General features: G+C 43.6%; 1 protein-coding gene and 1 pseudogene across 3 annotated transcripts in view; both read right to left on the bottom strand.

Moving 5' to 3' along the window:
• Nucleotides 1-1,746: 1,746 nt before the first annotated feature.
• On the bottom strand, nt 1,747-2,307 carry LOC307102212 (ferritin light chain-like; annotated as a pseudogene). Its single transcript has one exon. The product of its transcript is annotated as a ferritin light chain-like (transcript).
• Nucleotides 2,308-10,876: 8,569 nt separating this feature from the next.
• Nucleotides 10,877-24,785, bottom strand: part of HMGA2 (high mobility group AT-hook 2) — a 144,324-nt gene continuing 130,415 nt past the window's right edge. The window contains exons 5-6 of one of the 2 annotated variants that reach the window (XM_079773928.1): nt 19,641-19,718; nt 10,877-16,888 (exon numbers count right to left, since the gene is read on the bottom strand). In XM_079773928.1, the coding sequence (XP_079630054.1) occupies nt 16,841-16,888; nt 19,641-19,718 (126 nt within the window). In that variant the 3' untranslated portion in view covers nt 10,877-16,840. The remainder of the gene's footprint in view (nt 16,889-19,640; nt 19,719-24,785) is intronic. The other variant, XM_079773929.1, reaches the window with a different exon arrangement.

Genomic DNA, 24,785 nt, shown 5'->3' with positions numbered 1-24,785 from the left:
GTATTTGTATTACTTGGATGATATAAATTTTAGTCGGGTCAAATAGGTGTTTGTTTATTTACCCAATAATACCCATCTATTTTTTACCCAATTACTTTTTATATAAAGAAAGAGGAGGTCTTACTTTGATACCCAACTTTCTTCAAGTGACTTAATGCACTTTCTTAAAGTAAATACTTATTCATTTTAATACTTTTTAAAAGCAATATGAAATCATATCTAAGAACCATTTTAGCTGTGCCCCATATGTTCTGATATGTAGTACTTTTATAGTTGTTCAGGTCTAAATGATGTGTAATTTCCATTGTCATTTCCTCTTCAACTCATGAATTATTTGGAGATGTGCTTAATCAAAATGTGACGTTGCTCCTTTTCTATATTGTTATATTGATGTCTAATTTAGTGACAATGGGGATAAAAATGTAATCTCTATGCTGACAACTTTTTGAAAAATTTGGGGCTGTCCTTTGTGTCTGATACGTGGTTGATTTTGTTAAGTGTTTGTGTGTGTGCTTGAATGGGAATGCGTATCTTTGATTTTGGGAGCAAGGAGTTTCATGTAGCTATAATAAGTATTTCAATCCATGAGGCATGGCCTACAACAAAAATATAAATTTAAATTTATTCAGTGGGAGTGAACTTCCTCTGTCCCTAGATATGAATTGTGGAAGATGTATTTTTTTTCTTCAAAATAACCTAGAGTCCCGTTTCCACTTGGGTCCCCAAACCACCACGTCTCAGGGTCCTGCAGGAGACATCCATCACTGCTTCAATCTACTCCCCGGTGAGGTTGCCCTGCCTCCAGGCTGAGGTCTGTATTAGCAATGGCCGGCCTTGGTGAGTAGAGCAGGCTTCTGAGTCTTGTCTTTTCTGTCCCTTCATCAGCTTCTTAGCCTCCTGCTCCTGTTATGGATCCTGTTTCCGTGAACAGCACCAGCACACACCTGCCTGGGTCAGAACCAGGAATTATCCTGAACTCATCTTCCTACTCGCACACCCATTTCTAGACTCATCAGCTCTACTTCCCAAATCTCTCTCAAACTGGTACCCATCCCTCAGTCTTTGTTGCCACAGCCTTGGTTCAGACCACCTTTACCTCTTGCTTGCATCCTTCGAATTGCCTGTGAGCTGATCCTCATGTCTGCTTTGCCTCCTACTAAATTCTCTGCTGTAGCCAGTGATTTTTCTAAAATATAAATCTCATTACATCATTCTCTGCTCAACTCATTCAGTAGGACTCTATAGATCATAGAATAAACTTCAAAGTTCTTAACTTTGCTTACATGGCCCCTTAGCATCTGGCTCCACTTAAAAAAATAATTAATTTTTATTTTTCAATTATAATTTACATTCAATCTGAAACTAATACAGGGTCTGGCTCCATTTTTAAAAATTTATTTTCAGCATCTCCTGTGATCATTTCCTTCTTTCTAAACGAATCTACACTCCAGCCATTCTTGCAGGTCCTAAAATATGCTATGCCTTTCCACTAGTCAAAGATTACACATACACATACATCCTTTCGTATATATACACACATATACATATCTAGAAGGTATATGTATATATGGTGGAAATTATAAGAATTAATAAATGCTTTTTAATTTTTATTTATTTTTGCCACAAAAATCTTTATTGTTTCATTTGGTCCAATTCCTGGGAGAGGGCTCTAGGGTGGTTAAAAGAATGAGTAGTAGTTTCAGGAAGAGGCTCGGGTAAAAGCCAGAGACACCAGGGAATGCAGAGGGGCCTCTGAAAGGCCTCTGGGCTCCAAAGACTCCTAGTCATGCTTGAGGGTGAGCCTTTCCAAGAGATACTCGCCCAGCCCAGCCTGGGGGCCGGCCAGCCTGCGGATGTTAGTCAGGTGGTCACGCATCTTCTTGATCAGTTTCACCTCCTCATCCAGGAAATGTTCTCCAGAAAGTCACAGAGATGAGGGTCTGCATGGGTAGAAGCCAGGGCATGCAGCTCCAAAAGGGTCTGGTTCGGGTTCCTCTCCAAGGCCAGGGCGGCTTCCACGGCGTCCTGAGTTTTGGCCCAGTCATCTTGGGAAGGTTTCTGCACATCCTGGAAGAGAATGCGGCTGCCATGCTTGTTTTGCAACTTTAAGAGATGCTCAGAGCCCTAGGCACTTCTTCTCCACCAACTCTCAAAAGAAGTGGCCCGCACCCTTGAGAGCCACATCATCAAGGTTGAATAGTAGCCCAGAGAGAGGTAGGTGTAGGAGGCCTGCAGATGCAGATTGGTCAGGCGATTGGCCGCTGTCTCCACCTCGGTGGAATAATTCTGATGAGTTTGGGAGCTCATGGTTGTCCAGCAATGAGGAGTTAAGGTAGGAAAAAACCCGGTGTGTTGGCTGGTCCCGGAAGTGGTTCTGAAGGTGGTGACTGGATGAGATGCAGGAGAGTGGCTGGAGGCTGGAAGAATGGGCGTCCCTGGGTCTGTTCCGTCCAAACACTGTTGAAGCAAGAGACAGATCCGGGACCTCCGAGGGCACTGCCAATAAATGCTTTTTAAAATTGTACATAGATATCTGATTATAGAAGGCGGATTAGCTAATACATTAATTTCTTCTTCTTCCCTAGGTCCCTGTCAGAACCATAGTAAGAGCATATAAAAGGTATAGAGATCCATGCGAACAGAAATAATAGGACTAAAGTCAATAGCAAATAAGAGATTCTGCCCATTTCTGGAATGCAGATTCGACAAATTCAGCAGCTTAAGAGAAACGGCTTCTTTGCATGCAAAGTGGGGCAGAGACAAAAGAAATCAGATTTGCTCAGAGGAATCCCAGAAGGACTTAGGATTCTGGCATGCCAGGTAGTGGGTGGTATTGAGGCTTAGGGCTGAAAACATGGAGATTTTATGGGTCAGTTGACTGCCATCCATTTCTTTGGGCCTAAAATGTCAGCATCCTGGTTTCTGTCCTGAGCCAAGAGGTCAGAGGTGACTTCCCGGGGGATCATAAGATTCCTAGAAAAAAGGCCTCCACGTACTTATTGTACGAAGAACTCAGAGAATAGAACAGAAAGATAAAGACAGAGAAAAACACACACACAACCAACAACCCAAAAACAACATTTAAAATATCCATGCAGCATAGAGGATTAAACCAGCAGGGTCAACATCGGACTGGTAGCGATCCAAAAAGCTAGAATAAAGATAGTGAAGGTGTAGGGAGCGGTTATAGGGTTAAGCCTCGGACTGACGTGCTGGCAAAGTCACAAACAAGTCCCAGCTTGGAGGGCACAGCCCTCTAAGCATAATTAAGCTTGATCTTGTGACTGCTCCCTAGATCTTTCCTGGGTAGCTAATTGGCTGTGGGAGGGGCAGCAAGTGCTGCCAAAACACGTGAAACTTATAAGAACATTGTAAATTACCTTGTTTGCCCCTGACCATAAAATAAACCATCAGCTTGCAGTCTGGATCTATTCTGTGGCCTCAGCCAGAAGATCCTCCTAGACCCAGCTTATTCTCTTGTCTGTCTTTTTCTTCATCCTTCACCAGCCCTCCCTCAGGCTCGCGGAACCCTTGGCTGTGCTGGCGCGGCTCATGAAGGTGAAGAAATTATCATAGAAACAACATAAGGAAATTTCCCAAGATTACAGTCTGTTCAAATAATCAACTTCTCAGGGAAGCCTTTCCCGGCCAACTCATTTAAACTGCAGCCCCTCCACCCGGCACTCCTTGCCTTTCCTCCTCACTTTCTTTTGTTCCATGGAACTTATAAGTACCTGGCATGCTATTCATTTTACCTGTTTAACGTCTCTCCTCCCCATTCGAAGGAAAGCTCTCTGCAGGCAAGGAGTTTTGTCAGCTTTGTTCAGAGTGGCCTCCTCGAGGGCCCAGCTAGCAGCGCTCGGCACGGGAGGTGCTCAGTCATTATTGGTAAAGTGAATGATCAAGTGAATGATGCGAGGGATCTAAATTCTCATCTGCCATGGAAAGAATTCAGTTGATAGTGCCTCAAGTTGGTTCATCAATAAAACATTCCTTAAGCCTATAATTTAGAAAGAACAGGCAGCCACCTGAAGGAACCAATAAGAGAATCTCAGGGGCCGAGCTGCGTGTGAGCATTAGGATGAGAGAGCAGGAGTGGGAGGGCCAAGTCACTGTCATTTCCATTAGTTTTTGCAAACTGTTTGCTGTTTTCACCACGAGCCTGTACTGTTTATTTTTTCAAACAGTGTTTATGTCTTAGAAAACATTTTGAATTTATTTACTGGAAATATGTCATATCTACAATAATAAATCTAACTGTTATTGAGCACTTATTGTATGCCAGGCGTTGTGCTAAGATTTATATGGATCATTGAGGAATGTATTATATATCTGCTGTCATTTTGCAAGGATTAAAAACATCTAGATTTAACCCAAAATTAGGGGGGAAAAACCCCTTCAGTTCCAAAATATTAATGTTTAGGAACCTAAACTCAATTGCTTCTCAATGCTCACAACAAAGATATACATTTGCTATGCCTTCTCAGGTCCTTAAAATGCAAGGAAAAAAAAAGCATCCGATAATAATTTTTTTAAATAAAGTTTTTATTTATTGGAAGTCCTCATAGAATTGCAAAAACGTTTGTCAACGGAATTTGTAGCAACAGGAACTGAAGAAAGTGAAGGGGAAAACGTCAGTGCCATCTGCTTGCTCTCCCCCTACCCTGCTTTCCGCTCCCCATCGCTCTCTTAGCCTGCTCACCTGACGTGAACTGGACCTTTGTGCCAGGACACTTAGGAGATTTTCACAACATGGAGTGGCTTCTGGTCACCTGGGGGCCTCAGCTCTGACCTGCTTCCTTCTGCCTGTGCCCGGATTCTCTGGTACGATGTCATGTACCGGTTGATCAGGGGCACACAGAGCCAGTCACCACTGCAAATCATTCTTCACACTTTCCAGAGGTGAAATGTAAACATTAGTAGTTGTTTAAAAATATTCATTTTAGCACAAGTCTTTTGCTTCGATGCTTCTGGTGTTTAGACTGTGCTATGGATCTGTTGGGAGCAGCCTCTCCTTCCCCTTTTCCTTTTTGCTTGGCTCAACTCCTTCCCATCTCTCAGGCTCCAGCGTAGATGGGTCCTCCCTGCAGGAGCCCTGCTCAACACAGGCACCACCTAAGTGGGGAGCCCACATCTCCCGCAGCCCCCGGAGCATCCCTCTGACAGCTCACTTTAGACACTGCATGGTTGCTGCCATTTACTTGTAGTCTCCTGTGCTGGACCGTGTGCTCCATGGGCGTAGAGACTACGCTATTTGTCTGCTAGCTCCAGTTCGTGGCACATAGCAGGTGCTCAATGAACATTTGTTGGATAAATGTGTGCGTGCATGAAGGAATGAAAGTAACTGTCAATGTATTCAGTTCCGCTTCAATTTGCATCCTGAGTATGCCCACATACTGAATATGTGTGAAAATTAACAACAGAACAACTGCACAATTGTGCTTAACAATTACTAAGTTAAAGGCTAATGAGTTAAAAAATGTTGGCCCAGATCCAGAAGTTCAGGGGAAAAGAGATAGCGAGAAGGCTGTGCATATTTCCCGTGTCCTGTAGGAAACGCATATTTCCTAAGCTCTTTTCCTCCAGCAATTTCCTACGTAAATTGAAAATGCACCATATAATTTTATAGCCCCATGAAAGAAGAAAATAAAATGCTTTCAAAATGGTGTGTGCTACATGCTACAACACTGCCTCTTATTTATGGCTTGACAAATAGCTGAGGGAAAGTTGCTATATTTTCCTATTTCTTCAGAGCCTCTGAAAAATGGTTAACAAAGACCACATTGAAAACTTAATTTGCCTTATCACTCATGAGATCAGGTTCTGGATTTATGCGAAGTGAAACGTTTTTCAATACAGCTCCTCCCCCACCGGCCTCAACCCTTCGGCTGGGGCACAAAATGCCCCAGAGGGTCACAGTCGCTTCATGCTTTTTCTATTGCTCTTCACTGGACTAGAGCTAATGTGCCCTGAATGCCCTCACGAATGATACGAAAAAGCTGAAAGAGAAGTTAAACGTGGTTTTAAAAGTTTAATCGAAGGCTAGTTGAAAGTTGATTGTTTAAGGAGGTGTGGTCCTTTGGTGATTATGGAAAAGCCGGAAAAAAATTCATTTTTTAGTTCAAGTGGTGTGACAGGTTAAGGAATAACAAATCATAGAGACGAAAATTCCTTGAAACTACCTCATGGGCATACTAATGACTAGTAAAAAGAAACAGAATTATTCTACTTTGATGGCTTATGTGTTTTACATGTGATATTAGCTTTTTGGTTTGGTTAGGGGAAAGGATAAATTAGGATGCTATTCATAAATTTTGGGAGAATTTTCATTAGACTTTGGCTCAATGTCTGTTTTCATACGAAAGTTATTTCTTTGGTACGGAAAGTACTTCTTTTAAACAGGATGTATCTTTGAGTGGAATGGTGTTCCAGGGACATATTTAGTTAAAAGTTGAAACAGTTTTGGTCACAAATCATGTTATCCATTATACCACAATAATAGCCATATTTTCTTTCATTTATCCATGTGAGATAATAATGTGCTATTTCATTTACTTCTTGACTAGCTCTATTTTGTGTACTAGCTTCTGGCTAGAATTGTAATTATTATTATAATAATTATTATTTATGCTTATATGAATGGCTGTGTTTTTATATTATCTTACATTTAAGAAAAAATATATATTTAACCTAACACACACACACACACATACACATATACACACACATCTTCTGTGACTGTGAAATAGGCAAGCTCTTTCATGAGATTCCATTGCTGACTGTGGGTTTGCAGTTTTGCTCTTTGTTGGCTTCAAATTCCATGTGGTTCTACTTTCAGCTCAGGAAGTTTCCCATTTCTCTAAGGTGGAAGTCTAGAAGGAAACTGTGCCCTAGTGAGACGTGGAAGAGCCAGGAGGGGTTCCCCCAGCCAGTACTGTTTCCTTTACAGGCTCTTATCCTAATTTTCACCATTTGGAACGAATTCCTTTGTGGAGACCTTAGTATCACAGAATCCTGGAATTTTAAACCTAGAAGGAATATTAAACATCTAATTGAACCATTGTCCTCAGTATGTAGATAGAGAAACAGTTCTGGCCAGGGTTTGCTACACTCTGGGAGTCATAGAACCAAGCTAGAATGAAGAAGGCTCTCTGAGGGTCAGTTCCGCTGTCTTTCACTGTGTTCATTCAGTTATACATTCTTAATTTTTTATTTTATTTTATCCATTGACTTTAGAGAGAGGAAGGAAGAGAGAGAAACATCGATTTGTTACTCCATTTATTTATGCATTCATTGGTTGCTCTTTGTGTGTGCCTCAACCCGAAACTGAACCCACAACCCCAGTGCATGGGGACGATGCTCCAACCCAGCCAGGACCCATTTATTCCTCCTTTAATTGATGGCATAGCCAGGATTCTTCTGGGAGGCAGTGAGAAAAGCCCAACTTTTCACACTTGAAGGAGAGAAACAACTTTACTAGCCTCTGGGCACAATAGGGTCCAGTGGCTCAGACAATGTCTTCAGCACCTGCTCTGTCTACAGGTCTTATCTGTGCTTCCCTAGGTGCTGGCTTCATTGTCAGGCCTGATTGCCCTGGGCTTTTGCAGGACTTATAGGCATGCACCCTACCAGTTTTAATTCTACCAGAGCAGTGGTTGGCAAACTCATTAATCAACAGAGCCAAATATCAACAGTACAACGATTGAAATTTCTTTTGAGAGCCAATTTTTTTAAACTTCAACTTCTTCTAACGCCACTTCTTCAAAATAGACTCGCCCAGGTCGTGGTATTTTGTGGAAGAGCCACAATCAAGGGGCCAAAGAGCCGCAATTGGCTCGCGAGCTGGTTTGCCGACCACAGTACCAGAGTGAGAAAGGCTCACTTTCCTGGTATCTAATGGAGTGGCCTTGGTTGTGCCTCTGCTTGAACCAATCCGAGGATGGAGAGATATCAACTGCCCTGGCTTAAATCTCATACCTTCCCTTGCCATCAGGGAGTGGATGGCAGAGCCAGCTAAATCTCATGGGCCAAGAGTGAAGGAGAGGAATTTCCTCATAAACAAACCAACAAACCAACAAACAAATAAATAAAATGGAGCACTCCTACCAGAGGAAGATTAAAAAAAAAGGAAAAAAAAAAGGCTGAGTAGTTTAAAAGCAACCAGTGTACACACCCAGGGCAGGCTATGTCTGAGACACTGAGCTGGGTGTCTGTCTCTGGTGTAGCATCAGTTATTCATTCATTTGTTTATCAGATGATTTTTCAAAATGAACATGCGGGCAGAAAGTTGAACCTACAGAGATGGGGTACAGGAGAGCTTCTGTGGGATGTGTAGAGGGAGTGTAGGGGGCGGTTTGGAGTCCAGGGCCCTGAGTAGCAGAGGGAAGTAAAGCCTCAATGAAGGCGAGATCTGGAGCAACGTCATGTGAGAGACTGCCAGAAAGAACCTATCTGCTCATCCCGTGGAGACTGGTCATAGTTATTCATTCAAGCACTTCTGGAGGGGCAACTGTGGCCAGCGACTGTGACTGCAGCTAAGGATACAGACATGATCACCGGGGGTCCACCTTACACAAAGGTTAATGACAGTTGTGGTCATTGGTATCAGGGAGAAGCCCAGAGTGTTACAGAAGGATATACACTAGAGGGCCTGACCATGTGGAGGTGAGGATGTGGCAGGGAGAGCAAGGTAGAGAAGGTGCCCTAGAAAGCAGAACATTGAAGAATGAGGGTTGCTAGGGTGGCAGAGGGGCCTGGAGAAGGAAAAGAATTCTAGGCAGAGAGTACTAGAGCCTGGGGAACGTGCTTGAGGTGACAAAGAAGAGAATGGTGCATCCCCAGCTCCCCTGGGAGGCAAGCCAGTGCGGTGGGAGGGCAGAGAGGAAGGCTGGGCCAGAGGCAAGCTGGAGAAGGGAGCAGGAGCCAGGCCTTGCCATGTGATTTGAGCCTTAGGAGAGATTTTGATTTTGGTCTGAGAGCATGAGGTTTGTCATCAGGTTTTTTGTTTTTGGTAAGATCACTCTTGGTGCAGGTAGAGGAAGAATTGAAATGGCCGGGGGGTGGCGGGGAGAGAGACTACACAGACAGAACATTCGAGGTGATAGTGGCTTGGATTGTAAGTAGTGACAGCAGAGATGAAGAGAAAGCAGCTGTGTTCCAGGGGTTTTTGAATTTCCGAGTTTTGTAAAGATGTCTTCTGCAAAAGCTGGACAGGCATTACAATTGACTTATAGATTTGTGGACGTTTCACATTTTCATTAGCTGGTTGAATTGTAGGTTTTATTTTCCATGACAGTATTAAATCGGTTGGGGATTAGGCTGAACATAATTGCTTTATGGCCAAGGGTATCCCATTGTAATAAATAAAAGCCATATATCAGCCTGCCAAGTGCTTGATTTAAGAGTGCAAGGCCACTGGGAACTTTACTGAGCCTACAGATTCGGTGACTAAAGTAAAGAAATGGGGCTTTAAACTCTGGTGACCCCGCAGAATGTTCTGGGTCCTATAACCAGCTTGTTTGCTGCAGTTTTGATAATCCCTTAAATCGGTTAGAGCTCATATTCTCCTGAAATATATTGTTGGATTGATAAATGGGATGAACAGCCAGGTTCAGATGCTCTACAATGCAGTGGAAGTGTTCCAGCTGATGGGGGCCGAGACCCAGGCTGAGTGCACTGTTATTACTGTGGTCCCTGAAAACCGGCTTTAGAAAACCAAAGCCTTCCTTAGTGGAAGTTATGATTAAATGTGCTAGGGATGTGCACCCAAGAGAAGGGTGAGACTGAGCAGCGATTGCATAGATAGTCTATGGATGTTCATTATTCTAAAGTTGAGAGCGTGGGAATAAAGTCGGGGGACCTGAGATTACATTATGGCTCTAGCTCTGTCTCTTATACTCTCTGAGCCTCAGTTAACCCACCAGTAAAGTAAATATATAATAATAATAATAATAATAATAATAATAATAATACCTGCTATATTACCCAGACCGGCACTGAAGATGAAAATAAATGACATTCATGAAAGTGCTTTATAAGCAAAAATATGAAGATGCAACAAGAATTGTCATTATTTGCTCCATCCAGGCAGGCTAAATTGTGCCGTGGTAAGAAACAGCAACATCTCAGTGCCTTAAAACAAGATTTCATTTTTGCCCCTGCTACGTCCACTGCCCAATTGGCAACTCTCAGGGCATTTGCCTTTTATTCATGTTGATGGAGTAGGAGACTTTATGGAGCCTTGCTCACCTGGATCTCACCTCACTGGCTCACCCTGCTGACCGAACCATTGTGACACACACCTGTTGTTTCTCCCCTCTTCTGTGTCCATTTTCCCTTCTGCAAGACCACTTGGAGTTTTTACTGGGACATCACCCATTTCACGATTCACACAGAGCTGGTCCCCCGCCCCCCAGACACTTATAGAGGGCCCCCATCCTTGACTGGCTCTGGGGATAGATATGTAACCTACATTTGGCCAGTGTTTCTTCTCCCACCCCCACCCCACCCCCACTCCCAACCCCCTGGCCAGAATCACTGGTAGAATGAGTGGGCTGTGATCCAGGTTGGCCCAACAATATCCAACCCCAATATTCTGTTGGAAATATTGAAAAAAAAGTATATTTCTGCAGAGGTTTTGAGACCAAGAGGGTACATGTCTGGGACTTCTAGCAGTTGCCTTGCCACCACCAGAGGGGAACCTATCTGACAGTGAACCCAAAGAGCCAAACTTTTCTTTCCCTCCCTCCCTCCCTCCCTCCCTCCCTCCCTCCCTCCCTCCCTCCCTCCCTCCCTCCCTCCCTCCCTCCCTTCCTTTCCCTTTTCTTTCTTTTTTTTTTTTTTTTTTGAGTAAGCCATTTCAAACTGGATGTATGTCCCTTGTGGTTGAAAGAGCCCTAGCTAATATAGTCACTCATCTCCAATAAAAGTGTTGCCAGCCTGGTCAAGGACCTGGCAGTGCAGGTGAAGACAGGCATGCAACACCTTCACTCCAGTTCTGATCAGTCACCAGGGAAAATCGAAGGCATGAGAAATCTGTCTCCTTGCTTATTCTCCTTTTCTAGGATTCTGCTAAGTGGTCCATCATTCTTTGTCCAAGGAGACTAGCATCCTTCGGCTACCGAAGGAAACCTAAGAGGATACAGAATTCAGTGGACAAGGCCTGGGCAGGAGAGGACAACAGGCGGTCTACAGAATGTTAATGAGATGAGGTGCACAGACTGGCTGCAGAGGTGCGTTTAGTTTAGCTCCATGAGGCGGGTGGGCGACAGGTGGAGGCTGGAATCTGAAGAAATGGCAGGAGTTGGGTGCTGAGCCAGGAGGAGTAAGGCCACCAAGAGGTCCCATACTCCAACACTGTGATGCTTTCAACCAAGGTCAAAGTCAGGAGGAGCCTGGAGCAACTGGGCGAGGGTTGGACTGAATGACCGAGTCCCCACCAGCAAATCAAGCCAGGGGACATCAGGGACCCCCTACGACTGTCACTGGAATAGAAGCGACTGCATTTTGCTGATTTTTCAGGGGCAGGCTTCTTTTAGTAATCAAATCCGCTGAGCTCAAACATCGCAAGCCACAGTGTGGGAAAGAGTCTATACATATATTAATGGCTTCCATGCATGGAATGTACAACCAAAATGGTGTTTGAAACCCTCATACCTTTTGATCACAATCTGTGGATATCCCTGTGTGGCAAATGTCAAATAATGATAGAAAACATACACTGACGTATTTAATCCTCCTCACGACAACACTTCTAGGTGGTTGCTGTTATTTCTATTTGAAAATGAAAAAATTGATCCCAGAACTATTTATTATGTGACTTACCCAAGGGCCCCCAGCCAGTTAGTGACAAAGCCAGGATTCAAGCCAAGGCAGTCTAGTTTCGGAGTCCACACCTTTCACATTAGATGGTATAATGGGAGGTCTTCCCCAGTGTCCCTGGACTTTGAACAGTAATTGCTCAAGGATGACATTACCTAACTTTAAGAACTACACTTGTTCAGTAAAAAGTAATCATGTATAGCCCTAGCCAGTTTGGCTCAGTGGATAGAGCGTCAGCCCGAGGACCGAAGGGTCCTGGGTTTGATTCTGGTCAAGGGCCCGTACCTCGGTTGCAGGCTCAATCCCCAGCCCTGGTCAGGGTGCGTGCAGGAGGCAACCAATTGCTGTGTCTCTCACATCAACGTTTCTCTCTCTGTCTCTCCCCCTCCTTTGCACTCTCTCTAAAAATCAATAGAAAAATATTGGATTAACGTCATCATATGTAAATAAATACACTTGATATAAAGCACATTCCTTCTGCCCGCTTGTCTAGTCTTCTCCTTCTTTCTTTCACTTTCCTGAAGTTTCATTCCCTAATCTATAGTCTGAGTTTGCATCATGTCTCACCGACTGGAATGTTATTCTTTAGTTGTGGTTTTATTACTGCCCATACTTCTAGACCACTTAGCATTCCTGAATTCACAAGAGTCAAGTGCCCCTAGCCCTACTGAAAAGCAATCGCTCATATGAAATGCTATGTAGGCTGAGACTCACTGCCCATGCAGCCCCAGGGTCCCCTGTGATGGCAACGCTAAAGCCCTTTTGTGGGAGGGCCTGCAAGTCCTCCCTGGTACTCGCGGAGTTGGGGGTGCCTCCAACCACTTTCAGTAAGGTTCTATTTACACAGCTCTCCCTGGGGTCCACCTCCCTCCTGAGAAGTTTGGCTCTTTGTGGGCAGGGATGAAGTCTCATTGACTTTTATTGTCCCAAACAATATCCTGTACAAACTAGAGGCCCCACTGCTATTTGAACTTAGGTTTAAACTTAAAAGGTTTCTTCTCACAGTAACTTTTGTAAGCGTACTGCTTATTGTGTGAAAGCACTAGTTTAATTTTTCTAGAAGAAAAAAACCTAATTCAGATATTGTTTAGTGAGTAACTGACTCCACAATGTGCTAAAACTTTTATCCTATTCACCGACATATCCTATTCTGGACATATCCTTTTTCAACCCAAAGATTCCCTCTTGGTTTATTTTCATTTTCAGGAAGTAATTTCTTCTTATGTGCTTTTCTATATTAATAAAAATAAAAAGACTAAATGCGGGTTCTATTAAATGCATTTGGCCTGTCTCCCTCACAGCAGGAAATGGCTTTCCCTCCTCTGAATTCTTGAAACTTGTTGCATAAGCAATATAGTTGGTTCTTTTCAAATGCTGCCTGTATTTCTTCACTTGCAAAATCTTCTCCAAGGGGACAATCTTTTAAAGGGCCTCGTGGTCTAGAGCTCAGCACAAAGTAGGCACTCACAAAATATTTGCTGTGAAAATAAATGAAGGAGTGGAGTAAAACCTGACAATAGATTTCCTGACAGGAGATGTTTTAATATGGGCAAGTCCTTTCTAAGAAGCTAAATGCAGAAGTTTTCATGACAATGGTAGTAGCACTAACCAGATTTTAGCCGTTTGAGAATCCTGGATTTTCTCATCCATCATCAGTGATTGAGATGTCTAAGTGATTTGGATCGTGGTGGACTAATTCTGCCCCTGCTTATGGTATTTATGAAATGAAAGACTCCTATGTAGTAGTGCCTTTCATTCCTTATTTTTTTCTCCAAATGGTTGGATATCTCTGCAAATGTTACTTGAAAGATAACTGGTATGTCAGTTACTTCGCTGACAAACTTTGTCAATGCCAGCCTTCACTAGAAATTCTCTAGTTTTAAACTATTGTTTCTTTACATTTTCTTCGAAGGTCATGTTTATAGAATGAAATGTCAGGCCACGAAAGATGAATTCAGGGCAGCCGACTGAAGAAGTGTGATACTTTAAAGCTCTGTGTCAGTGTGTGTAGAAGTCTGGACGCACAATATGCAGAAGGGTGACACGATGACTTCCAAAGGGACTGCCTCTCTCCTTGACCTGTTTTGACTAAAATTTACTTAATGGAGTTATGACAAAGAGTAGGAACCAAAACACATGGGGATCACAGAGGCTGTTATGTTTATTGTGCAGAACAGACAGTGATAATCCACTAGAGAAATATTTCCAACAAGCAAGCGATTCAAAGTACAATCATAGACAGCAACTCTACATGAAGAACCAAGAATAAAGTTAGAAGACACTCAAAGGAACAGGGAGAAAGTCAACTGCAGTTCAACGTCTTGATACTTTTCTCCTGCAAACATGCAGAAATGGTAGAAAAGTTAAATGTCCAGTCTTACTTAGCCGAGACCAACAACAGCAAAGAACAGTCCTATAAAATTTATCTCCCACAAAAATAAACTATATATATAAAAATTTTATGATGTTCTTACTGTTCCATTGGCCACAAGCTTTTTTCTTTTCTTTTCAGTATGAAAAATGAGGTATACTGGGGCTTAAGAGGTAGTAGTGTGTTTTGATTGTACAACATAGAGGAAATAAAAGAGTAACTTCATCGGAGATGGAAATTGCTCGGTTTCCGAGTTTGGCCAACATGAGCAACTGTGTCAGTTTTATGAGCTGGCCAATGAGGTTTCAGAAAGGCCCAAAGACATGGGACTGTTACTTTTATGAGCCACTGTTTATTTGCTTATTTAATGCACAGTTAACAGTGATGTTGAGTTTTCATTCTCTCCATAGCTCCTCTGGTGATTCACCACAGTGAGCCATCTGCCAGTCCAAGAGAGGTATGTGGTCTTTGAAGCTACCTCCCTGAAGTGGCTGGAAGAGAGATGGTTTTGAGTTTCATTTGGCTTCAGAACTAAAAGCCACACTGACACATGCCCTCATGAGAAACTACCTCCTGGCCCAGTTGATAATACCATGTTCAAGAGTCAGCACACGCACTAGGAGAGAAAAGAATAAAACTCTACATAAGAAGCGCTTCAAATAAATCTGGTTGAGACATATTACAAAAATCACATTTGTGTAAAGTACATGAAAATCTTTGTCAAGCATTTTCTCATATTCCACTAATCTTAAAAACACGTATTTCTGATTGCATCGCAAAAGCCCAAGCTTGTTGCCTCTCACCTACAAAGCTTCAAGTTTCTTTGAAGGTTGGCTTTCTTTTATTTATTTATTTGCAAAAGTATGTAAAAATGTGTTCCTCTCTAGCAAACATTTTTTACAAAAATAGCTTTGACTAGGGATAGCTGCAGTTTGAACTATGTCAAACGTTGACAAAAATGAAGGCTGCAAGTAACAAGTTCATTCCTTTTGAAGTCTGGAGGTAGGTCTTTGCAAGTCAATTAGTCCATTTCCTTAAACAATTCATCTGAGGTACAAACTTGGAGGGTGATATTTAAACATTACAGTCAAATTCTGTGTGCTGTGTAGTGCGACTGAGGAGAATGATCCTTAAGAACCTAGGAGCGACTTGGTTAAAAACAACAACAAAACTATTCAAGTTAATGTAGAAATCTAGCAGAGAAGCTGAAACAAGTATTTGCAAAATTTTAATTAAAAAAAAAACACCATAGAAAAATACATAGCCATGCTGAAACACAGTAAGGAGACTGCTTCGTTAACTGTGGTTTAAGTGTACACAAAGAACCGCGGTTAGCATCACCTACCCATGAAGTTTGTCTTTCTTGCATTGTTTGTGTATAGCAGCATGTAAAAAGTACTAGACTGTAAATTAAGTGTAACATTCAGAGGTAGTATTGAGTAGTGGGGATATATTGCATCTCTGGCTAAAAGTGCAGTTTGAATGAAGAGACGGTGAACTGAAGCCAAAGAGAAACACCTCAGTCAACCATCCTATGTCAAAACGCGTTACCTGAAGTAACACATAAGCTTAGTTTGAGGTAAGTGGTATTTAGGTCTTTCACGGAAACTGATACACAATGAAAAGAGGCAGAGAGAGAGAGATTGCTTTTTTTTTGTTTGCTTTTTTAAAGTTGTAGGGTAACTATAGCAAAAGAAATTTAGATTTCGCTCCTACCTCATAATTCAGGTGAGTTCATCATGCATTATTGTTGTACCTTTTCATTAAATTACAAAGAAGATGATTTTACTTGTCTAGGTTCCTTCAACGCTTGGAGGCTGACAAGTGTGATGTATTGCTGAATGGCTTTTGGCTCTGTGGGAAGTAGATCCTACCCGGATGAGTGTTTCTCCTGAAAGAGTGTGACAGGGCCAATGGGTTCCCCTACTGATATGTGATAGCCATACATATGGGAGTTGGCGACACTCGTGTGCTTACTTCCCTTTTTGAAAAAATGAGCATAACCTTTTCTGGTCTGTTAGCTGAACGAAAGGACACATCAGCATTTCGTCTGGTTTAGAAATAAAAGAGTAAAAAAAAAAATCATCAAGTGTCTACAAGATTATACGCAAAGGAGAGAGAAGTCGTATCTATTCCTATCTTTGGTTCTAAACAGAAGCCTCACTACGCGAGCGGGTTGGGTGGCGTTGGGGGCCACAGTGTCACACACTGCGCCTTTCCTACGTGAATGCCCAGCGTCACGGGTGTGACAGGATTCTTGTCTGTGTGCAGTGCAGTGATCGACTAAACCTGATTCAGAGTTCTTCTCACCCACCCACTCCTGCTTATCAGATCAACGAACTATTAGTAGGCTAAGAGAAAAGAAAACAGTAATTAAAAGTTGCATTGTTAAATGGTGTCCCCTGTGTTTACAGCAGTTTTTCACTAAACCTGGGACTGTGAAGGGATTACAAAGAAGGTGATTAATATAGTCCTTTTTAAGGTTATGTGATTTCTCCCCCCCAGCCCCACCCCGCCCCCACCCCCCCCTGCCCCGCCCCAGATGAAAGTGGAAAGACCGTGTCAACAGAAAGGAAGTGGTCACTGCAGTGTCTTCTCCCTTCAAAAGATCCAACGGCTGCTGAGGTAGAAATCAAACGTGGGCGCCCCCTAATCCTCTTCTGCAGACTCTTGTGAGGATGTCTCTTCAGTCTCCTCCTGGAACACACAAAGGCCGCAAGCATTAGACCGCGTGGGCTGCTCTTCCACAGGTCAGAGGGGCCCTGTGCCCGCAGCACCCTGTGCTCGCTTCAATAGAGCATGCGGCTGACTGGCAGGCCCCGCATTCCCAGGGCTTTCTAAATCGGTAAGTGAGGAATCAAGGTGTTGTTTTTCCCCCAGAGCAGTCATGAGCCCCTGTGGACTTAAGGCTTGACATCAAGGTGGCTGGTCAGCAAATTCAATTGTTTGCCGTCCAGAGAATGTCAGGCCAGTGTATAAGCTTCCTCACCAATTAGGGTAAAAAAGAAATGGGTGAACTTTTTCCCACAGCATGCCACTCATCCGTTTTCAAAACCAGCGTGCAAGCAAGAAAAATAAGAGCCCAGGAGATCCTCACTTAGGCATAAAGAAAGGTGTCCTTCAGATATTGGTAATAATAGCTGATGCTTTTATGGTGACTACTAGATGCTTTTAGGGACCCTCTGCTATTATCCCCGTTGTACAGGTGAGAGAATCAAGGCAATATACCCAAGGTGACATGGTGAGTAGGGCCAGGAGGAGAGCTGTCAGATGGGCGTCGGAACCCGTGTGTGACCACGAAGCACCCACGCCCATGCGGTGGGAGCAGTGAGTGAAGGAGGGGCCTGAGCTCAGGCTGCAGGAACTGCCTCCTCACGCCCTCTCTAAACGGGGCTCCTCGGCCTCGTATGCATGAAAGTCCGTTTGAAGACAATGACCACAATTTGGCATCACTGCTCATTCTCAATGCTAAATCCACATCCACCAAACATTTAATGCTGGGCTGGCCAAGCAGAGAAAATCTAATATATATGTTTTTGCAGGGCCTCGTCTTCATATAAATCTAATTCCTCCTTCTCTTTCCTTTTTTTTTTTTTTTTTTCTGATTCCTTGTGGTTCTGGAATTTGTTGGAGTTTCTGCAAGCCAGCCTGAGCCGCACAGTTCCCTTTCCTTTTGCTTATTTTACAAATGTGCAGTCCCTCTCAGGACATGGGTGGGAAAGCGGAGACAATAAACATTTCTGATAAAAGCGTCGTTAGCGAAAGGATGATTTTTATCAAATGCTGCACACTGTCTCCTACGACAGCATGTGAAAAAGATCTGGGAGAAGAGGTAAACATTTACCCCGGCCGCAAGCCGAGCCCCTTTAAGAATGGCCAGCTTAAAACAGCTTATAACAGTCTTCATACTTTAATAGATTTGATTTTCCACATGGCTTCATTTTGTCTGGGTGGCTAACTGACACAATTTATACCTCTCTTCCTTCCCCAGGTCACCACAGTACACCATTCAGTAACGCATGCCTTAGAGCTTGTCTGCATTATATGACCAAACTTCCATTCATTAGTGTTTGAAACACTTCAGCTGTGAAGGGCTCCTAACTGCTACCATGTGTGACGCTTTTGCGTAAAAGCAGCAAACGGGAGGAAGAAAGCCCACGTGAGCGGGTCCTCACTCACATGAATGCACATGCACACACACACACACACACACACACACACACAGACACTCGCGAACTCCATCCTGGGCTTTAATCACAGGCTCTCTGCTTACTGCAAACCTTTTGCAAAAGGTTTCAAACATTCTTCCCCCACAAGACGAAGAGAGCTGTAAATCCTGGGACGAAACCTACCAATGAATGGGTTACGGCTTAGAAAATATAACCACGGCAGGATCAAGTCACGAGATTTCACACCCGTTTTGTTTAGTCTGCTCCGGGTTATGTGGGAAATGTGGAACGTATGAAGCTACCTCCCCTCGACTCCCAACCCCCGAACTTCGGGCTTCACCCATTTCAGCAGCACGTTTCTACCTCTTGATAGGCAGCGGGCCATGACCCCAGGATTCTCTATGGAGTCCTGGCCACAAAGGAGGATGTATCCTGATCAAAGCCACGGACAGACGAAAGAAAGACAGGCCCAAGGTCGGCTGCCCCGTGACCTTCTCTTCTCACTTAGTATTTAAACTCCAGAAAGTCACTAAGCTGTTTGGCAGATTTACCCTTCACCGGTCCCCAAACGACTCACTTCTCATTACGACCCGAGGTGAGGAGTGAGGGCATTACTCTGAAACAGGCCATCGCATAAGAGCCGGCAGGTATTCCTTTATTCCTGCTTCTCCTGGTTCATCAATTAATAGAATTCAGTAAGGCTGGAAATCCTCCTCCTGGATCTAACGGGAATGACTCCATTTCCCAGTGTTTCTATTCTATCTGGAAACCTCTTCTAAATCCGGAAGGAAACAGAATTTTCCAGGCCATGAACTCACAGAGACCTCGTGGCAGATGGAATGTGATCAGCTGTTCTGAACATTCCCAGAAACTTTGTTTAATCTGAGCTCTTGAAGCTCCCGATATGCAAGTGGTTTATTCAAACCCCTTAGACACAACTCAGCTAAAAAGGGTGGTCCCTCGCACTGTTTCCCTAACAGTTCTTAACACAACACCAATGGTTGTTTTACTAAGGTATCTTTCCACTGACCTTGAAATTCTTCTACTTGGGAGTTGTTAGTTACAGCGCTGGGTCCATAACTACATCTCAGAGGGTGGGAGCTCACACTCCATTGACCTTTTGGAGGTAGTGTGGCTCTCACATGCTCAAACTGATAGTTTTCTCAATCGGCTACTTAGCGGGGAGCTCTCTCTCTTCTTCGCATACCTCTGACTGGCCATTCTCCACAGGACAGCCTGGCTGCCAAGCAGATGATGTGGGCAGGGCGTATGGCACTCACCTCTATAAACCTCACCTTTCCAGGGACTTGGTTGCTGTGACAAAAGTGTGCATATGGTTGAGAGAAGAAAAGTCCTCCCTGTTAGGAAGAAAGTTGGAAACCCACTCTCAGCTGCCCTGTGTCCTGGCTGGGCAGACTTCCCAGAAGGCTCTTCTGTCCCCAAAGAATCTTATTTCCATAGCAGAGTAGCTACTAGGGGCCCCTCAGGTGCAGCCCTCTTCATTAACGTAGAAGACATTGACACTTCTTACAGCCATAGCTTGCACCTTGAGGTATATATTGACATTGCTTCATGTTTGCCACATAAGCCAAAGGACTTTTGAGCTTGTGTAGCCCCACAAGAGCAGCTTTGAGGCAATAAGGAGAAATATTGTAGCCAGGAATCGTATCCATTTCATTAGGGGCTTGTCGGCGAGGTGGGAAGGCCAAATAGCAGCAGTCTGGTCAAGAAGGCTCAGTCCACCCTAGCTGGTTTGACTCAGTGGATAGAGCATTGAACTGCGAACTGGAAGGTCCTGGGTTCTATTCTGGTCAAGGGCACATGCTCGGGTTGCGGGCTCGATCCCCAGTAGGTGGCGTGCAGGAGGCAGCCGAGCAATGATTCTCTCTCATCATTGATGTTTCTAGCTCTCTCTCCCGCTCCCTTCCTCTCTGAAATCAATAAAAATATATTTAGAAAAGAAAGAAAGAAGGCTCAGTCCTGGAATGGCGCTTCTGAAATGGAGGATAAAAGGAATTTTCAAAATGGAAGTGCACTGTGACATTTTTATGAGCACCAGTCACTAAGGGCTCTAAATACTGAACAGCTGCCCGCCATTCACACACTTACTTCACAAAGACAACTGAGGCTGCACCATACCGGGGCGAAACATGGGAATTTTTTGGCACAAAACTGGTGAGCAGGAAAGGAAAGTGGACAGAGTTGGAGAACTGTATTTTTATTATGACTTTTGGAAAACTGCACTCATTTTGCCTTAGTTTTCTATTGCAAATGGGGGCGGGGGGGGGGGAAAAGGAATTTAATAAATGTAACTCTTTCATTGCTTTGGTTAAGTTTAGAAAAGAACCCACTACATCCTAGAAATATGCACCTTGCACCTATCTTCATTCTTTTTAATATGGTTTGCACCTATCTTCCTTACTTTTAATTAATTTATGGCATTAATTCTTTTTAATGCCAAAGAATGCACGTGGCATATACCTTTGGGTATGCTTCCACTGATTGCTCCAAAGGAGGAAGACAGCCCAGTATCCAATCCCATCTCCTAATGCTTGATGGAATTTTACGATGTCTTAAGAGTTGAATCCTAGATCTCACCACAGAGCCATGGGTAGGGGCGGAGCTGGAGGAAAGCTCAGTATCTGGGTTTAATGTTCACATGCAGACTAAATAGCAGGTCTGCAGTGGGAGGGAGGCCACTGAATCCTAAATAGAACCACGAAATGGAAATAGCCTCCCTGCAAACTTGAAGAGTTGTGTCACCAGGATGTCCCTCTTTGTGTGTAGTAAGGAGTCTGTGTTGGCTTTAATCAATCCTTCTGTTTTCCCCCTTGATTGCAAAGAATTCTGCAACTCTTACCATAAGATGTTGCAGGATAAAAACACAAGTAAGATTTGTAATTTAAGCTACCTTGCAAAAAAAACCCTACAAATATCTGGTAATCTAGAAATGGTTTCATGACAGACTCCTTTTGTCATCTTAATATGTTTAATTCCTTAAGGACTTGGAATGACACCTTTAAGATATTTTCCTGTCCACGACTATCTCGAGCCAGTCCAGCCAGAGCAGAAATCATGGGCTCTCCTCGTCGGCAGCAATGACCAGAAACCAACCACCATTCTGTCTCGACCCAGAAGACCACAAAGCCAAGTGTTTCTATTTTTCTGTCAGATATTTTAACTTCCAATGGATCGGGACTGTTTAACTTAATGGAAAGTGATTACTTCCTCCAACTAGGAAAACTTTATATCAGGTTTATAAAAAATACATTAAATGGAACATATATAAACCATAGAATCTGGCAAGGGATTCCGGTGGAAATGTTAGGAGGCAAATCTGTTTTGCAAAAGGAGACATAAGAAGTTGGGATGTTTATGGCAGCTGTCCCCCATCTTTTGTCTATTGTAGCTTTATGTATATAAAAATATAGAAGTATCAGGACTACCTTGCATGTGTTACCATCAGCTTAATGCAGTCAGTTCAAAGGTCTTAGTGGGGGATGGTGACAAAAGAAGGTTGATCCTAGATGTCATTGACCACAGCACCAACCCTGGAATGAATGGGTTGTCTAACCTGTCTTATTCCCACTGTGTCAGACTGGTAGGGATAATACCCATCTACTTGCCACTCAGGGTGGGAGAAAAAAATGTGACAATCAAAGGGGAAAATTTTGAAGGAAAAAAAAGTAAAAATCTTATAAGACTACTAGGGGCCTGGTGCATGAAATTCGTGCACTGTGTGTGTGTGTGGGGGGGTCCCTCAGCCCAGCCTGCCTCCTCTTACAGACTGGGAGCCCTCAGGGGATGTCCGTGGGGAGCGGGCCTAAGCCGCAGTCTGGCCTCCCTCTGTGGGAGGCGACCAGGCTGATCAGGGGAAGGCGCCAGCCCCATCACCCCACGGCTGCAGCCACTGCCAGCCACCGCAGCCACTGCAGGTGTTTTCATCAACATGGACTCCAGTCCCTTCACCATGAAAATATGACAACTTTCTTTAGGCATTTTCAAGATGTGTCTTTCATAGGATATGACATTTCTTTCTTTTTTTTTTATCCTCACCTGAGGATATGTTTCCATTGATTTTTTGAGAGTGTGGAAGAGAGAAAGAGGGAGAGACAGAGAGAAACATCAGTGTGAGAGGGATACTTTGATTGGTTGCCTCCTGCATACGCCCTGACCTGGGCCCCAGCCAGGGAGGAGCCCGTAACCTAGGTACATGCCCTTGATCAGAATCAAACCCGGACCCTGTGGTCGGCAGGCTGAGGCTCTATCCACTGAGCTAAACTGGCTAGGGCAGGATATGACATTTCTTAGTCCCTCCAGCAGTAGACTTTCATTTTTTTCTCCAGGAGTGTGGATCACTTTCTTGGATTCTTATTACCCAAGTTACCAAGAACACTGCAAGTGGCGGCGTACAGGGAGCTTAGCCAATGAGCGGTCAGAAAAGGTGTTTACGCTCGAACTGGTTTGGCTCAGTGGATAGAGCGTCGGCCTGTAGACTGAAGGATCCCAGGTTTGATTCCTGTTAAGGGCATGTACCTTGGTTGGGGGCACATCCCCAGCGGGGAGTGTGCAGGAGGCAGCTGATCGATGTTTCTCTCTCATAGATGTTTCTGACAGTCTATCCCTCTCCCCTCTTCTCTGTAAAAAATCAATAAAATGTATTTTTTTAAAAAAAGAAAAGGTGTTTCCTCTGCAGCCCATGCGCAGAGGATCCCCTGTGTTTTGTCCACTGGGCTAGGGGCGTGTCCCCAGCCCGCGTTCGCGGTGTCCGCTGGGCTGGGGGCATGGACCCGGACCACTTGGCATGGGTGCTTGGTGCCCCCAGCCACTTGTCCCAGGACCCAGCCTGCTTGGCGCCCCCAGCTGCTCGTCCCGGGACCCGGGCTGCTTGGTGCCAGTGCCTGTAGGCCACTCTTGGCTGGGGGTGTTCTGGGACCCCAGCCGCTCAGGGCCTATGTGTGGGCCTACAGGCTCAGAGCAGTCTGGGTCCTGAGGATATTCCCAGGACCCAAGCCGCTTGGCGCCCATGTATTCAAATTAACCCACCATCTTTAGCAGGTTAATTTGCATACTCACTCCTGATTGGCTGGTGGGTGTCGTGGAGGTATGGTCAATTTGCATCTTTCTCTTTTATTAGTGTATATAGTGGGGAACTGTGATTATTAATTACAGTTATTCATCCTGTGTTTATTTCTTTACCTGTGATCCAATAATAGATTTTTTTTTGAGAAAGAAAAACAAACAATTCAACAGTGCCTCCAAAACAAGCAAAACAACAGCATCTTAAGTTTCTAAAATGCACTTCTGTTTGTCTCCTTTGTGCCCTCGACCAGAGTTCCATCACTGAAAATACGGCAAACACAGGTCACAGATCCTTAGAATACTACAAAATCCTTTCCCGGGATGAAGGGATATATAAAAATACCTCCAGAAGAAGGGAGTCACATCTTTTTCAGATAGGAAAATAATTTTATGTTTAAACTACCTGCAAGTTTCAGGATACTATAAGCCATGATTTCTGAGGATCATGATCTTGATCAACTTCCTATTTTAAAATTATTTTTATATATTTTTATCGATTTCAGAGAGGAAGAGAGAGCTAGAAACATCAATGATGAGAGGGAATCATTGATCGGCTGCCTCCTGCATGCCCCCTACTGGGGATTGAGCCCGCAACCTGAGCATGTGCCCTTGACTGGAATTGAACCAGGGACCGGTTAAGTCTGCAAGCTGATGCTCTATCCACTGAGCCAAACCAGCTAGGACAGCTTGATCAACTTTCCATGCCAGTTCTAATTCTCACTGAAGGAGCCTCACATATAAAAAAATAAAGATATAGCAAAAGGATTTTTGCATGAAGGAAGCACTCAGAAGGAGGAAATTTATTTCAACAGTCCCAAAACTGTTGAGGAATATTCTTGTTTTTGTGCAAAGTACTTTTAAAAAATGGTTGTGGTGAAGGCTGCTTAATGGTTATATTCCAGATGTGTTTACTGATGAATAGACTAGGAGAAACCTTTTTGTTTTCTATGTGTATAAAACTTTGCATAACTTGTATTTGTTGCCAGGGAACAGAACATTTCTGGATTTTAACCATGACTGCACCAATCGTTTGTCATTATCCTAGGACTTTTGAGTAAAATTATGAAAATATCAATAACAATTGTAAGTCAACAAGTAATTATTTCATGGACATCTGAGTGTCCAGCAAACATTTCCTGAATGTAAAGGAAGTACCTTGGATAAAGCAACATATTTGTATTCAAAGATTAAGGATTATAATTATTTATATTAATTTGGGTCATCAGCAAGTTTGGCTAATAATAAGGAAGCTTACATATTTAATAAATATGTTGCTTTATATCCAACTCACATCAGAATGCAGAGAAAAAGCAGGTAGTCATTGCCATTTTATTTCTAGTCTA

This window comes from Cnephaeus nilssonii (genome assembly GCF_951640355.1).
Source record: "Cnephaeus nilssonii genome assembly, chromosome: 6".
NCBI lineage: Eukaryota > Metazoa > Chordata > Mammalia > Chiroptera > Vespertilionidae > Cnephaeus > Cnephaeus nilssonii.
Note: the sequence above shows the minus strand (reverse complement) of the source record. Positions and strands in the feature narration are given on the sequence as shown.